The 18,044-nt window shown below is 35.6% G+C and overlaps 1 protein-coding gene across 3 annotated transcripts in view; it reads left to right on the forward strand.

Annotated features, from left to right (window-relative positions):
• Nucleotides 1-18,044, forward strand: part of GRM5 (glutamate metabotropic receptor 5) — a 543,453-nt gene that overhangs the window by 235,172 nt on the left and 290,237 nt on the right. For all 3 annotated transcript variants that reach the window (XM_058545440.1, XM_058545438.1, XM_058545439.1), the window contains one exon: nt 11,113-11,362. In XM_058545440.1, coding sequence (XP_058401423.1) covers nt 11,113-11,362 — 250 coding nt within the window. The remainder of the gene's footprint in view (nt 1-11,112; nt 11,363-18,044) is intronic.

Below are 18,044 nucleotides of genomic sequence, written 5' to 3' on the forward strand. Positions count from 1 at the left end.
CCTATTATAAGATGAATAAGTTCTGAGGATCTATTATACAACACAGTGACTGTAGTTAACAATACTTGAAAGTTTGTATTGTATACTTGCAAGTTAGAGTAGATCTTAAATATTCTCACCAAAAACAAAAAAAAAAGGCAACTATGTGAGGTGACGGATATGTTAACTAATCTTATGGTAGCAATCACTTCACAATACATATGTATATCAAAACATCACATTTACACCTTAAATTTACACAATGTTATGTGTTAGTTATGTCTCAATAAAGCTAGAGAAGAAAGTCAACAGTCATCTTCTAAAATGCAATTATTCAACAAATATTAGGCCACCTAGGCTCTCAAGAAAAAGGGGTAATTAGGATGTAACCCCTTTTGCTGATTAGTACACAGTCTCTTAGGAAGTCAAACAAATAATTACAATAAAACATGAAAACTCCTGTGACATTGGAGTGGGGTTGGACAATGAGAGCACAGTAGAAGATAGCTATTTAGAACTGGAAAGTTAGAGAATTCTGTCACTTTCAGCTGAATCTTGAAGTATGAGTAGGAATTAGCTAAACAGAAGAATGTCTCAGGAAAGGGAGTTTGTATAAAATTTAGAGATGTGAAAAAGTATGGTACATTTGGTGATCTATACATTCCTTAGCATGGCTGAAGCATGTGCTATATACATAAGGAAAAGGCAGGCAGTGAGGCTGGAGAAGAAGGTTAGATGCTAGATAATGAAAAGTCCTGGATGTCATGAAGTGTCCTAAGAAGTTTAGATTCTACCCTGAAATGTACAGGATATAAATCTTCTTTTTGTATGTATAATTCAATATTCTCTAATAAAGATACAGTGCTAGCTGTGTGTGTAATTTTAAGAAAGGGTAAAAAGAAACAGTGAAATTGATTTTTAAAATACGTTTTATTTAACCCAATACATCCGAAATTTTATCGCTTCAACATGTAATCAATATTATAAAATATTAATGGGATGTATTACATTCTTTTTTTCATGCTGAGTCTTTGACATCTATTTTGTTTTATACTGCCATAATATCTCAATTTGAATTAGCCACATGTCAAATGCTCAATAGCCACCTGTGGCCAGTGGCTACCATATTGGACAGCACCAGTTTAAACCACAGATGACAGTCATCAAGGCCATAATCCTGGAACATAGCATGGCTGACCCACGCTTGAGTGAAGCTCAAAATTTGACAACAAATACAGCACAGCCATTGCTCTACATTTCAGTTCCTGTAGTAAATGATGGTCCAGATAGATATTTCCAAACTGAGTCCCCCCTCTCAAGACTGGGAGTCACTGAGTCCTTCTAGAGGGAATCTGGCAACCACAGAACATAGACAGTGCTGATCTAAACTGGAGAAGGTGGTAGAAGGCCAAGGAGCTGCTGTCAAAGACGTTATTTCTTTTCAGCAAAAGCTGTCAAGCTTGAACAGCTTTGGCTGTGCTGCAGAGGATTTTCTGCCTTCAGCTGGTGATGGGAGAATTTCTGGGTTGTCATTAGATCCAGTTAGAATCAAGGCTCAGAAGTGACTAGAGAGCTAAAACAGGCACAATGAATATCTTACCAACCCCTGGGACCCATTGACATACAGTTCCATAGAGAGGTTTGTCCCTTGTGTGGAGATGGAATCACTCTTAATGAGACATGCACTGCAGGCTTCAGCTGGGAAGTTGACAGTTTATAAAGAAAGCAGGAGGAAGTTGAATTCTGGAGGGTTAGAGTGGGGATCTGGGTCAAGCTTCTGTCTCAACTTTTTATTTTCCTCTAGGAAGAATAATAGCCAGAAAAATAAACAAATCAAAAATTTCATTATTTTTTGGAAGATTAATAAAATGATTTTTTTCATTATGCAAATCTCAATTTAAGATACATTAACAAGGTAATAATTAAAACACTACAGAATGTTTAATATCAAAATCAATTTTTTCTCTTCCCTCTGTCCCTCTGAAGTCTTTCCATCCTCTCTAGCAAAGATTTAATTAAGTAACTACTAATTGATGATATGGTGTGTCTATTTCCAAAAGCCCCCCCTGTTATTTTACAGGCATTTGTCTATAGAAAAGCTATAATTAAGCATTCTATATTTTGTAGGAAGGCTTTGATATTTGAACACCAATTCTCAGCAATGATGCGGATTGGATCATTTAGTGCTAAATCATATATGTCTATAATATTTCTAGTAACTAAGCAAAAAATTTGTTACATAATATATGTTTGCTGAGATGAATTCAATTCAGTAGTATTTGGAGTTGGCTTCAAATGAAACATTTAGTGGTGGGTAAGTGCCTTTGGAAGAACCACAGAACTAAACTGAGCAATTCTTGCTCAGTGCTCTAAGAGTAAGAACCTACTGTAGGCAAAGAGCATGGGCTTTGAAATTTGGCAGATGAAGGTTGCAATTCCAGCTCTTCTACTCACTTGCTGTCAATTATTTGGCAAACTCCCTCAGTATAAACACTTTATTTATAAATGTGGAAAATAATAGCTGCCTCAGGATTGGTTGGTTTAAATAATAATACTTATTATTATTATTATTATTATCATTATTATTATTTGAAGTGACTAGTGCAGTACTTGGTGCATATTATTATTAACATTTTACCAATTAATTCCACAGGATCTAGATAAATGTTGGTGATGATGATCATGGTGATAAAAACTCTCACGTATTGAATGCTTACTGTGCCCCAGGTTCTGTCCCTAAGGTACTCCTATCTAAAAATAAACAGACAAAACCTCTCCTTTGATACCTACATTCTCTTCCAATTACCACCATATCTCTTTGCTCTTCACTGCCAAGTGTCTCAAAAAACGTGTATGTTGTCTTCACTATCTTATTCCCATTCACACACAGCCTGGTCCTGTATGGCTTCTACTATGTTGCCAAGATCAGTGGATATTTTCACTATGCATCTTTAGTATTCACACAGTTAATGTACAAAAGAAAATAAAAGCACTTTGTTATTTTGGTTTCCATAATAATACATCCTCTTGGTTTCTTCTTCTCCATTGTCTTTGTCAGCTTTTCCTTCTCAATTAATGTATAAATATTTGAATTCTTTAGAGTATAATCAGAGCTCTCTTCCCTTCGCATCCTACACTTTCACCTATCACTGTTGCTATCCATATTCTGATGATCCCAAATAGTTTCTGTTTAGACTTCTCGTCTCTGAGCCAGAATGTCCTTATTCAATTTCCTGTTTGGCACTTCCACTTGGCTATTTCAAGAAATTTAAAAATAAATTCTAAAAGTTGATCTTTTTTATCTAAATTTGGTTCTTTTTTGGTTTTTGTCTAACTCAGTTAGTTCAACCCAATTATGTGAACTACAGTTACTGGAGGGAGTAGATGTCACAACTTTTGATTCCAAGCCTCAGTGACCTACAGTACAGAGCCAAAGATGGTGTTCAGACTTATTGTACTTGACATGTGTGACAGTTATAACCCTCATGTATTATATTCATTGATTTGTTTTCATATCCTCTGCCATGTAAGAATTTGTATGGTCAGGTTGTACCTTGGCTCTTAAGATTTAACTTTTTTTTTCTAACCTCATTCCTGGTAGCCAGAAGAGGAGTTCACCAGCATAGTATACCTCTCAGCAAACCACTTGGCACATACTTTTCTGACAATATCCAATAGCCCTGCTTAGTATTCCCATAAATAATATTTTATGCATATAGTTCAAAATCCGAGTTACTAAACTTTGTTATACTAGCTGTTTTTTCTGCTGAATTCATTATTAGAGTATTACTCAAATGTTGCTTACATAATCCATGACTAGAGTAATGCCTAAAGTGATTTGCTAAATGAGACTCTTCTAGTACCTCCAATAATAAAACACCCTGAGTGAGATCCCATAATGTCCTGCCTCCCCTGAATGCTGTGCTGTATGGGTCATGGTATGGAAAGACTCCAGGGTAAGATTTGAAGTAATTGACCAAAACTTGGAAATCTGTTTGTTAGCAAAGGTTTCCATAGTAAAGGCATTTATAATAACTCATGGAATCTTGATGAGAGTACATGATAGATGATGATAAGTTTTTACTCCAATCCTTTAGCTTTAAATTTTTTCCATTAATCATATCTCTAGCATCCAAAATACCTATATCTCAGTTCTATGGCCCTGTTTAGGAATATTCCTTGGGCCACTTAACTTCCTTCTTTCTTTCCATTCAACAAAAATATGTATATGTGTTCTTTTTGTTATGAGGATAGAAATATCTACCCTGAAGAACTTTATGTCTAGTAGCAGGAGATAAATATAAACAAATGAGTGCAATATAGAGTTTGAAATTGCTATACTCATTGCACATGTGGCTATAATGGGGAAAAGACATATTTTAAAAAGAGAGAAACATATTTATAAAAGAGATAGTAATAAAATGAGAAGAGGTGTTTATCTCTCTGGCTTTTCTCGCTCCTGGCTGTTTTCACTAACCACTAGCTTAACTAAGACACAGTCCGCTGAATCTGGGCAGTTTTGGCTAAGATCTCTTGATGAACATGTATGGCCTCATGAAAGGACAGGAAATGGTGATTAGGCACTGATTGATTGATCATATTTTGGGGGATGGTGTCATGCCAGGCAGTAACTCCCATGAGAAACGGCAGCATTTTCCTTCACTAAAAGCTGTTAATATAATACATTATTTATAATAGCAACAGGATATCAGTAGTAAAAGCCATGTGGAATCTATTTTCAAATTACTGTTTATGTCGCTTCATTTCCTTTTTGGCAAGAGATAATTTGGGCCAACTAAAAGGAAAAAAAGTTCTCATGTGGAAGGCCAAGCTCAATACTTTTCTTTAAAGTGAATCAGTATTTCCTAAAGTGAATACTTCCCGAAAGAGTAGCTTTAATGTTTTTTTAGCGTCCACTTGATGAGTGTATTTGAACAAATAAATTTACTCTTCCAAAATTTTACTCTTTACCTGTCTTTCTATACCACCTTTTCTGTTCAAGAAATCCCTGAGTGCCTGTTATGCGATGATGTGTAGTTAAATAAGTGCATTTACTACCCTCAAGGGCTTACAGTTTTGGAAAGTGGGGTATAGAAATATATCCAAAATATAATAAATAAATATATATAGCATGTAACATATGAATATATGTACATAATATAGAATACAAAATATATATTTTAAATTAAGTCTAATATAGTATAAAGCTTAGCACCATAACTCATCATCTGACTCTGGGAAATCTCCTTGGAAATTCCAAGATGAAACACATTATATGAAGTGGGTTATGTTTTCCTAAGGAAAAAATGTTAATATCATGGATTGCGTTTTTAACCAAGTTCTCAATATCAAATGAATCATTAGTATGATCAGCTTTGTCATAAAGGTGAAGGAACCATAGTTATAAACTTTTCTAGCAATTACAAGTTAACAAAAATTATGCTCTCCATGGTTATAAAATAGATCAAAAATATTTAGAGTCTACCATGTGCCTAATGTTACACCTGTACATAATTAATTAATTGATATCTATGGAACAAATAACTAGGTTACACCATCCCTGAAGGGAAATCCTTGAAGAGCTTGGTGGATTAAGTCAGGTTAGTTCCACAAGCATTCACTGGCTGGCATTATGGAGAAGATGTGGTACATCCTAAATAAGTTTACAGTCTGGGCAATTGAGTTGGACCAGAAAGAATGGGTACGATTTCAACAGGGAGAAATGGGGAAAGGTATTCCAGGTAGAAAGGACATCATGAATAAAAGTAGATAAGTGGGAACATGTGGGGACCTAAGCTACATGTGGAAGGAAGAAATAAGACCCAAAAAATAACGATTAGTAAGGTTTGAAAAAATGAAATATAAGAGATGATAAAAGGTTGTGTTACCATGTAAGCTTCTATGCCAGGAATAATGAGGGTCTGATTATGGTGGATGAAGTAGGAGTACAATGGAAAAAAGGAAACGAATGTCAGAAAAAAGAAAAGTTGTACCTTTTTAATATGACTCTATCAATTTCATGCTTATACTCATGATCATTTTCCTCGACACATCTAAGATTTATAAATTTGAACCACATCTCCAATGGCTATTTTGCTAGAAAAATATCTGACTTACTAGATATATTCTCTCTATCTCGCCGTACTTTCTTACCCTTATCCGAAAGTGGGTTTAAGCCACATTGGCACAGTAGTTACTGAATCGGTACCACTTGAAAATAGCAGTTATCTATGGTTACACATTTCATACTAAAGGATTTTTCAGTGCCTTTAAACATAATGTTCAAATAAATAATCTCTCTCAGGTTAGAAGAAAGATTTAAAGTTATTCTTTAGCAAGTCTTAGTTTCAATTTGTACTTTGTAGACGCAAATGGAGGCACGTACTTTCAGATCCCAGCTGACACAATCCCGGTCAAAGAGTACTAGTGAAGGGCACTAGCTTTAAATAGTATTTGAGGCTGAAATATTAGAATCTGCTATTCTCCAGGGGAACACTGAAGTTTTTAGGGAAAAAAAAAAAAAACCAGGTGTTTTGACTATTGCGCAATTCTGTTCTTCAAGTGTTAAGTGGAATGTTATGTAATCGCTTGTTAGAGCAATACATTCCAGGCAAAAATGTTGCAGCTCTGATTGCAGATTGATAATCAATTGGACAATTATTTTCATCTGGCAAATTCCTCTCAGGTGTTGATTACTTTGTGCTGCTCATTCATTTATTTATTCTTTTATTCAACTTGTGTTAGTTATCTTCCAGGCCCCTGTGAGGAATTGGGAATACAAAAGTGAATAACGTATCCTGAAGGGGTAAACTGTCTTGTAGGAGCAGAGGCAAGTAAACACAATTTTCTATTGTAATGAGGCACAAAGGAAGGGATGCATAGGAAGCTTAGAGAAGACTTTGCAGAGGAATTTCTTGAACTTGAAATTGAAGGATCAGTAAGTAGAAAGTCATTCGACAGGAGGAAGGAGAATTAGCTGGACTTTTCTGTTTTCATTTAGATATGTCACATCTTATGGAAACCACTTCCATTCTAAAGTCTTCTGGTATACTAGAAATGACTCACAAGATCTTAAGTAGAGCACCTACTCTTAGAATAAATGTGAATTAAGCCTTCTACCGTGGGCTTCAGGATTGCTGTCTTTCATGTTATAAGAAAAAGAATAACCTTGGTCCTATTTTACATTTGCATGCATTAGGCCCCCACTCTGTGGCTGAAATGGAAAAAAAAAATGTACAAATTAAACAGCTTTGGAAAACAATGTAGCCAAATCCAACTGATATGATAGAAACTTAGAACCAAACAAAATGCTAAGTAATCATTTGAAATAAAATTTGATTCTAATTAATTTTGCCCTATGCTATTTACAAAATTAGCTACCCACAAATTCCCAAGTTATTTTCGTTATACAGATAGTATAAGAATTATTGCATGTGGGTGTATCTCACCAGAAACATAGGAAGTAATCTAAAAATTATAAACTAATAATAGTACTTTTTTACATTTGATTCAAGCAAATTATAGGAAAATTTTATCCTCAATATCAACATACTGAATTTCTTTATTCAGTGATGTTCACTTGGCATTTCATTTAAAATTTTCTGTATCTACTCTCCAATTTCAATAACTTTTAAGTACATTATTTAAAATTTTTCATCAAACTTGTATTTTCATATTTTTCAAAATTAAATAGTGCAGAAGGGCTTAAAGTAAAAAGCGCATTTTAGGTTTCTTGTTTTTTTTTCTGGTTTTCACCTCCAAATCTCTAAGTGGCATGGCTACATTCTTACTTTTTTTTTAATGTCTAAATTTATGGACAACAGACATTATCTCAACTCATGTATCGTCTCATTTCTTTTCTTAATATAATTATATTATTAGATTACTCCTCATTTATTTTTCTAGCTTCAGATAATTTCCTTAATCATATCTCTTTTGTTTTCTGTATATCTTGACTTCCAAATTGTGAGTGAGGGTTTTTAATATTCTCCCCATTCCCGTCAGCTCTCCCTGCTTCCACCTCTCAACCTATCATCTTTCTCTTCAATTTTCATTGTAAAGGTTCATAACAGATATATTATATTGCATAATGAGCGTTTCACTTTGTGTATATGTGGATTCTTAAAGTTGACAATCAATAATTAAATTTACATCATTATAACTAAAAATAGTGTGAGCTAAGAGTAAGAGTCACGTCAGGCTATAACTACATTTTCTTCTCATAATTCCAAATCACAAACCCTCTGCTACTAGAAGAAGAAGATCTGATGGATTCCTTCTTACTTCCACCAGTTACTTAAAATGAAGCCACATGTTAGTCTCATATTTTACCCATATCTTCCTTTCTCAATCATTTTTCTCTGCTGGATAAATAAATCTTTGCTTCCCCAGCTTTTACCTCATTCTATACACTGCTGGAAATCTATTTCATTTTCTTTGAGAAGCCTATGAACTTTTTTTTTATAGTTCCTCCTTTATTTTTAAATATGTAATTCCAGAATACAGTTTTTATATCAACTACTGAAAATTTCAACACGTCAGGTTTCCCAGTTTTCTTGGGATATGTGGAATACATATTCCCATTTTTAATCCCCAGTTTGCAGTGGGTTTCTTTTATTAAATCAAAATTATTATTCTGCAGAATTTTTATGTCACACATATATTAAAACTGTTTCCTATTTTAATTTTAAATAGTATTGCTTGGGCTTTGCTCTGAGAAAATCGTATTTCCCTCTGCTAGTTTAAGCCTATTCTTTTGTCTAATGTTCATTATTAATGCCATTTGCTTCATTATTTGTTTTAGATGCTCCAGTAGAGAGCAGCTTAACTATGCCTAGAATATTCTTTATAATCCCAATAGGTGCAATTAATTGGGTTCAGGCTACCCATCAGATATTTTGCGTATGTTAAATATAATATACAAAATACCCATATATTCAATAGTGTTACCTCTGATTCTCAAGTGAGAAAGCTGATTTAGAGAAACTATCCGAACTAAATTTGAACTCAGATCTCAAATAACAAAGTTCTCTCCATATTACAAGCTGCTTCTATATAATTTACTGTATAAACAAAAACAATACTAAAACAAAGGTATTAGGAGAGGTGCTAAAGATGATGAATTTGCCAGATTTCTGGTTTGTTTGTTTAATTGTGAATGTATTGAGAATTTCCATTATTGCCGTCACAAACACTATGTACGTAATTTCAAATTATTTATGCAAATATCTCAGCATTAATCAAAGCATTAAATACAAGAGAGTAGGTTGAAAAATAGAGTCGGCTAAAAATAAATCAGAGAATAATAGATTACTCAGATTAGTATAAAACTAGTAATTTAGGCCCCTTGGCACATTTTTCAGAGAGAGCCCTTTAAACTTTGTTAATTGCAAAATAACTACATTGCCCACCTGCCATCATCATAGAGGCTTCTTTTTGTTTTAATTCTGGAGAAGGAGGAAAGATGCAGCTGGCCCACAAGTGTTGTTGGCTGGGTCTCAAGCTGGCCTGCTCTGCTTTGCCCTTTACAGTTTGTTCATGGAGAGAAAACAACACAAATATCCACCCTCTAAGTCTGGGGATCTCATTTACAGCAAAGCCCCTGTGCTATAGCGGAGCACACGCCAGGCCAGGAGTGAGCAGATACATGTTCAAACCGAGACTCTGCCACCTCCTTGCTCAAGGTGAACTTCTGTGAGGAGAAGGTAATATTACCTTTATCACAGAATTGGTGTAAGGAGCAGTGAGCTAATATAGATGAGGTAACTTTCCAAAAACCAAAATGTGACATAGTTATTTGTGTTATCTCTATTACAGTCATATAATGAAATCTATGCAACTGAATGTCTTGCACACCCTTATTCAGTGAAGATCTGCTGCTCCTCATGCTATTCCAATTCCCAGGTCTAGTTGACTGTTACACCACTTACGCCCTTACATGTCCCACAGCTTGGTTGTCTTGTAATAGTCTCCTGTATTCTTCAAATCAATCCCCCTCACCCACTTAATCTTTTGAAAACTCAGAAAATGAGCCTGGTATAATTTATAGAGCCTTAAAAGTCTCCAAAAATATCTAAAATTGAAGTATCATGACTTTTAAATGGGAAAGAGAAATGCAGATATAATTTGGCTTCTGAGTTTCCTAAAAGTCATCCATAGAAACGTGGAGGGAGCAGAATCTGCACTCTTAGATCAATGAATGGAGTGCAGCCTTCCGCTTACTGGGTATGGAACTCTGGGCAATTGTAAACCTAACTACCTCACCTGTAGAATGGAGGTCATAAGGCATACCTCAGTATATTATTGTGAGAGTTAAATGAGATCATGTATAAAGATCTTGGTACACTTCCTGGAATATGGTTGGTTGTCAACATTGATCCCCATTAATTTTAAAAACACCAGCTTCAGTCTCTAGCCCCCAAATTTTGCAAAGGACTTCGGAATTATTCCTCCCTATCACTAACTTCTCTGTGGTTGTATAGAATGAAATTTAAATATCTTTCATAAGTTTATACATTTATTTGTTACAAGACTAAAATCTCAGTCAAGGATCTGGATTTTTCAGTTGAGATAAAACCATAAATTCTCATGATTATTAATGAAATATAATATGCATAATATCCTATAAAAATATAATACTCTATAAGATATTTATATGACAACATCTATACTATATAAAATATATGTGTTACACACATGTACTATCTCTTCAAACAGAAAAACCAGAATCAATGGAGTGAGATGATCATATAATGAGAAGCAAAGGCAAGCGAGATAGAATGAAAAAATAGCAGATAAATGTCTTCCATCATCTTACACTAGAATATGAGCTTTTTTGAGTCAAGGGGGGAGCTAAATTACTTGTACTTTTTATATTATTCTCTCTTCTCAGTGAAAATTTTTAAAAAGTTCAATGCATATATGTATAATGTATTCCCATTGTAAATTGCCCCAAATCAGTGCAATTCACTGAGCAAGTCAGTGAAAGAGCAAAAGCTCATTCAGGTCTTTGGGTTCCAAGTGCAACGCTACCAAGTGACCTTCGCGCTCCCAGCACTTCTGCATTCTAATTGTAGCCAATGAATCCCACACTCTCATTTCACTACCCCTCTGCTTATCTATGTTTTCACACAGGCAACTATGGAGAAAGTGGGATGGAAGCTTTCAAAGATATGTCAGCCAAGGAAGGGATTTGCATCGCTCACTCTTATAAAATCTACAGCAATGCGGGGGAGCAGAGCTTCGATAAGCTGCTGAAGAAGCTCACGAGTCACTTGCCCAAGGCCCGGGTGGTGGCCTGCTTCTGTGAGGGCATGACGGTGAGAGGTCTGCTGATGGCCATGAGGCGCCTGGGTCTGGCAGGAGAATTTCTGCTTCTGGGCAGGTGAGTGACAATGAGAAAATTCACACGGAGGTAATGCCAGGAATTTGGCAGCATCCAAGGGTATGTTGTGCTGCATAAGGACAGATGCTCTGAAGCTTAATCTGTGTAGTGGAAGTAGAGCTTAAATATCATAAAACAGCAGAGCCTAAAGATAATCATGGAAAATAAGTAGATATGCCACGTGCTGATTAATGATGATAACAGGAATCAACACATGAAAATGATGAGTTGTTAAGTGCTCAAAAAAAAATGACTGTAAGGAAATGAGATGGATTCTTAAATACTTGCTTAATTCACTTGGGAAGTAAACACATTTTAAACTTTTTGCTGTTGCTTTTGAAACTGATTTTGAGAAAGGCTACATGAGTTTTTTTATAATACAGAATCATAGAATTTGGAGTTTGAAAGTGAGGAATTGCTTTTAGAACTAATTTTTAAAAGCATTGGAAAATTGCCTTATTATTTTATAATACAAAAGTGTTATTACATTGCCTGATCACCCACATTGTTACCTGACAAGTTTCTAAAAGATTGACTTTTACAGGGGGTTGACTTTAATTATCTGGATAATCCACTTGATTGGCACAACTCAGCTCATTCCCTGCTGATGCTGTTGAATCAGTATATTAGTTAAAGTTCTCCAGAGAAACAGAAGCAAGAATGTGTGTATGTGTATATATATAGATAGAGAGAGACCCAGGAGAGCCAATGGTGTAGTTCTGGTCTGAAAGCTGGCAGGCTTGAGACCCAAGAAGAGCCAATGTTTCAGTTCAAGTCTGAAGGTCAGAAAAGATGAATGTCCCAATTCAAGCAGTCGTGTAGGAAGAGGTCCCTCTTATTCAGACTTTTTGTTCTATTCAGGTCTTCAATTGATTGGATGAGGCCTACTCACATTAGGGAGAACAATCTGCATTACTCAGTCTACAGATAAAAATGTTAATGTCATCCAGAAACACCCTCATAGACATATCTGGGCACCCCATGATCCAATCAAGTTGTCACATAAAATTAACCATCACAATCAGTAAGAGGAGACCATGTGTGAATGCAGTTCACCATTCCATACCTCTCAAAACTGTCATGTATCACACATCTTTTCTCAATAGGCAGCCAATTTAAAGAATAGAGAAAACCTTCAGAACCACTGCATCTTTCTCACTATTACTCTCCAAAATAGAAAAAATAGAAAGCCAACTCACTTGTTATTAACTTTTGATGGCTCGTTAAAGAAAACATGCTTCCTTTATTTTCCAAATGCTTAACTGACTTTCTGTGATCAGACTTAGCTCCTGCTTGGCTACATTTTATGATAGCCACTTTGGCTACATTTTATGATAGCCACTTTATGTCCCTAATTCTTTGCTGTCTGATCTGATGGCAGTAGATTGATGGGACTATTTTAGTATCAGGTCCACTATCCTTCATAAAAGTGATATTGAGTGAGATTCCTTTTTCATCGATGTCATACATTTTGTCTAAAATCATCCCTAGTTGGCAAGAGTGATGTACCGGCTGGTTTCACAAAACCCAGGAACATTCCCACTGCCAATATTCTTGAATTCCAAAGTTCAGTGTTACCACTGGGGTTAAAAGAACAGGAAAGAAAGAAGCTGGCTTTAAATAGTCCTGTTTTTCTGATAGAGGATAAGGGATTCTGTAGTTCCTGTCTGATGCTTTGCCAACATTAGTAAGACAAATTATCAGCATTTGTTTTTCAGCCATATGATTTGCCAACAAGTAAATGGTTTTTGATCATATGTACACAAGGAAAATAGATTTGTGTTTACTATATTTGCCATTTTCTGTCTGTATTTTTATTGCCAGCAGCGCCACCAAGCCAAAATTCAATATTTTGTATATTTTTAAATTTATTCTGTATATGCTATTTATAAGTTCTCTCCAAATAATTTAATTCATGGAATAATAGATTCATAACCTTTGATTAGATTTCTTAATCCCTTCATTTATTGGTTGATAATAATTCAACATTCACTTAAGCACCGGTTCGTTTCATCTTTGAGCTATTTTGTCAGAAAAGTCTTCCTTACTCTGGATATTAAAAACGTCTCCGTATAGTTTCCACCTCTTGGATCATATTCTTTTCTTTGAAAGTAACAAATAGTTGAAAATGACAATGGTCCTCAATCCCCTTCATCTTCTCTTTGAAACATCCCTGCTTTTTCCATTCCTACTTCTTCACAGTGAAATGGCACTGTGATAAAACCATTTATCAGGACCGTTTATAGGATCATTTATCAAATGCTGTACGCCAATTACCACACTAAGCACTTTACGTGCATTGTTTCATTTAATTATTCATTTGACAAATATTGAGTGGCTACCATATGTTAAGATGCTTGAGATACATCAGTGAATAAAACAGACAATAATCACTACCCTTATGGACCCTATGGACCTCACAGATGATAAGTTAGATAGAAGTTAGTAATAAGTGCTATAAAAAAATAAATACATCTAAGAACAACTTGCATGTTGAGTACTATGATCGTCTCCATTTTATAAACAAGGATTCTAAGACTCAGTAAATATTGAATAATAGTGATATGGAGAAGGTTATATAGGTGTATGTGATGAGGGCAAAGTTAAGGTTAAGTCTGTGTAACTTCAGAGACTGAGCATTTAGTGCTATGTTCTACTGCTTCTCAGTAAGTTTAAAGTATTCCTGTCCACAGAAGTGGAGGTCTAGGGACGTGAGCAGAAAAGCAAAATTTAATAGTTGTGAGAGAGAACTTAGACCATCTACTCACTCTAAATTTACAAGTGAGGAATCTGAGACCCCAAAACTCTGGAGGACATGGTCAAGGTGACACAAGAGCCCAATTACCGTGATTTATAATCCAGCGCTTTTCAGTACTAGCCTGTCTCCTGAGAATAGAAACAGGAGAGAAGTTATAATCTGATAGCAAACCCTGGTTCTTCATAGATCCTGGGTGTATAAAGAAACTATCCTAGATAATACGAACTTAAGTTAGCATTTTTATATTAATGTTCCCTCCTAAAAACTCCTATTCAATTCACCCTATAACTCCTCTTAGTATTTTAAGATTATTTTGTTTGCATATATTCTCCCAATCTCTCTTTATGCTCCTTCCTTCCCTCCACCCCCAACTCAAACTTCGATGGATGGTTCTTAGAAACTAGCAGTCAAAGTTATGAGAAAAGAATCTATATTCAGAACTTTCTAGAGGGTCCCACATTTAACAGCTCTAGTTACTTATAAATCTCTCCACCTGCCTTGGGACAACCATGTTTAATAGGTCATTCAACTAAAATATTTGGCAGGACTAAGGTAACTCTGCTGCTGAGACAACCTCATCCGTCAACATGTCTCACCATCTGTGCTGCACATCAGTAGAATGTTAGAGTGATATAGACCTGGCCACTGGGTCTTCTCATTGGAGCTCTGGGTAATCTGCTAGCTCATTGCCAATAAAAATGTACTGTCCAGGTCCCTGAAATGATCTTGCTAAACACTTTGGCCCTGACAGCAGGATGGGATCAATAATCTGAACAGTAATTACATTTGTAAAGGGGCTTATTTTTCTAGAATGGATACAGTAGTTCTTGACCTGGGAAAATATTACTTGAGATACATTATTTACAAGTTATAAAACTGAATATGAACTTGGAAACAAGGACCAATTTTTAGCAAATTAACTATTTAAAGATCGTTTTATCTCATCTATGATTAAACTAAGACTATTTATCTATTTGAATTAAGAATCTCTGTCCTTCAATATGATGAATGGTACCAGCCACAAGAGGAAATGTACTTAAATTTCAAAACTTTGCTTCATTGCTTTGCAATGGGGATGTGTTCTGAGAAATGTGTCATTAGGTGATTTCATCGTTGTGTGAACATCATAGAAGTATGCTGAAGAGCAGCACAATTTGCAGCCTCAAAATGTGTCTCTTTAACATGAAGATTATTTTAGGCTGATTATTTTTAAGAAACAAAAGACTCTGAAAGTTTTTCTTGTTACCTCCTCCTTAACTGCCTAAGAGAATTCAGATAAAAACATCTGTCTCAGGAAGCAAGCTCTCACCTTAGCATAACATGAACTAGATGGTAGACAGGGAGGAACCTAGAAAACCCTCTTTGTTGGGTTCCCTCTGTGTTCTTCTGTTTCTGTATGGCCAAACAAACGTTTTTGTTTGTTTTCCAAACGTTTACTCATTTTCATCTACCTGTGAATTGCGTTCCTTCCCTTTGAAGTCCCTGACTGTCTCTACCCTCAACATCTTCTTTTGTCTTTAGCTGAGGATGGTAGTTAAGGTGAGGGCTTCAGCCATTCTGGCAAGTTACTCGGTTTTCCTGGGTTTCTCCCGTGTATACATGTTATTAAACTTTTGTTTGTTTTTCTCCTGTTAATCTGTCTCAGGTCAATTTAATCCTTAGACCAGCGAGAAAAACCTAGAAGAGTAGAAGAAAATTTCTTCCTCCCTTATTGTACTTACACAAACCTAGATGATGTATCCTACTACACACCTAGACTATATGGTACTAATCTTACAGGTTCCCCATCATTTATGTGGTCCATCTTTGAATAATCGTTATGTGGTGCATGATTGGATTTGGGAATTATAACCAGTTTTTCTTAGTAGAAGGTCACTCTACATCAATATTTTTCAAAATGGAAAGGACAAGAGCTCACTCTAATAAATATCTTTGTGGATAAAATTACAAACAATTGTTCTACTAAAACCATGATAGTTAGTAGCTATTACCTAGAGGTAGATATTAGTCTTTATCCTTGCATATCACCAGAGTATTTATGCCAAATTAAAGCCTTTTGAAAACAAGTATACTTGTCTTCCACTGGGCCATGTGGTGACATTTAATTGTAATGTGAAAAAAAGTTATTTTCATTGAATTCTTGTTATATTCCAGGAGATAAGGAGAGAGGGAAGGTGAGTGGGGAGAAGAGGAAGAGAGCAGGGGAGGAGAGGAGATGATGAGAGGAGAGAGAGAAATTTAATGCCCTAAGCAATATTGGATATATCAAGTTTTAGATGAGTTTGAGTTTGTTAATAATATCCCCATTTTATAAGAAAGAAAATTGAGACTCAAAAAGGTTAAATGACTAGACAAGAGCGCACCAGCTTCTTATCCTAGTTGCCATTCTAAGTATCACAAAGAGAGAAGTCTTTTAGCAACATAAATGTTTCTGCACTTTCTACGCTTAAACTGATAAACTCAGTTTAATTTTGCTTTATTTTTGTTTTTGTTGTTTTTAGGTTATTCTTTGAAAATTAAACAAACTTAGCAAAATGCCTTGAAAATTGTTGAGATTTTTGTGATGAATTTATAATACAAATAAAGCCAGTCAAACATTGTCCCACTTTGCCTGAAATTGTTTTACTGCTTATCTACATCTGAGTTGGGAAGACCAGACTAACTGCATAATGTTCAGTCTATAAACAGCCAGTTGTTTAGATGTACCTGCCTCAGACCATATGCAAAACTCTCTGAACCATATGGGTTGAGCACAGAAAGTAAGGGGAGCATGTGTGACGAAGTTTGGAGAGGAGCCTAGGAGACAATATTTTCTTTTCAGCCTTATAGTATTTTGGAGAAGGCCTTTTTTTGTGGGGGTAAGAATATGATATGTGTGATTTTCTAAAAGATAACTCTGGGGTATGGATTATGGATTAGAAGAAGTAAGGTAGATACAGGGGAACCAGCATCCGTAACAAAAATGATACTTTCATGGACTAAGGCAAGATGAGTGATGGTACCTTTACTGAGATGAAGACAATTGGAAAAGAATCAGGTATGAGGTAGAGAGTAGATCATGAGTTTAGTTTTGGATAAGTTGAGCTAATGTGCATTTCAAACATAAAAATAGCCAAGAAAGCAGGAGAATATGTGAGTCTGGAACTCAAAAGAGAAATATAGTCTGCCAAATAAAAATGAGTGAATCATCTGAATAATTTAGATTTATTAAAAGAAGACATGAGTGTGTAGGATTAAAAGCGAGGAATTCTTGGGGCTGGCCCTGCGGTTAAGTTTGTGCACTCTGCTTTGGTGGCCCAGGCCTGGGTTTCGTGGGTTCGGATCCCAGGCACAGACCTATGCACCACTTATCAAGCCATGCTGTGGCAGGCATCCCACATATAAAGTAGAGGAACGTGGGCACGGATGTTAGCCCAGGGCCAATCTTCCTCAGCAAAAAGAGGAAGATTGCCAACAGATGTTAGCTCAGGGCTAATCTTCCTCACCAGAAAAAAAAAAAAGAGAGAGAGAGAGAAAGAGAGAGGAAGTCTAAAACCTTGGCTTTGAGGAACCTCAAAATGTAACGGTTGGAAAAAAGATGCACTATGAAAGGAGATAGAAGGCAAATCCAGAGATATAGAAGGAAACCCCAGAGAATGTTGTATCATCCCAGCCAATGGAAGAGATTGTTTAAAGGAGGGAACACCAGTGTCAAATGATTCTAGATCAAGATAAAATAATGCTGAAAGGGCCTTTGGATTTATTGAGGTGGAAGTAATTGATGATTTAGCAAGAGATGGCTGAATGGAGAAAGAAAAGCAGATTCAGAATGAAGAGGCTAAGAAGTTAGTAGGAGGTGAGAAAAAAAACTCGGCGTGTAAATCATTCTTTTGGGAAGTTATACTAATAAGGAGTGGAGAATGATAAAACTATATCTTGAGGAAA

Source organism: Diceros bicornis, chromosome 7, assembly GCF_020826845.1.
Source record: "Diceros bicornis minor isolate mBicDic1 chromosome 7, mDicBic1.mat.cur, whole genome shotgun sequence".
NCBI classification, from domain to species: domain Eukaryota; kingdom Metazoa; phylum Chordata; class Mammalia; order Perissodactyla; family Rhinocerotidae; genus Diceros; species Diceros bicornis.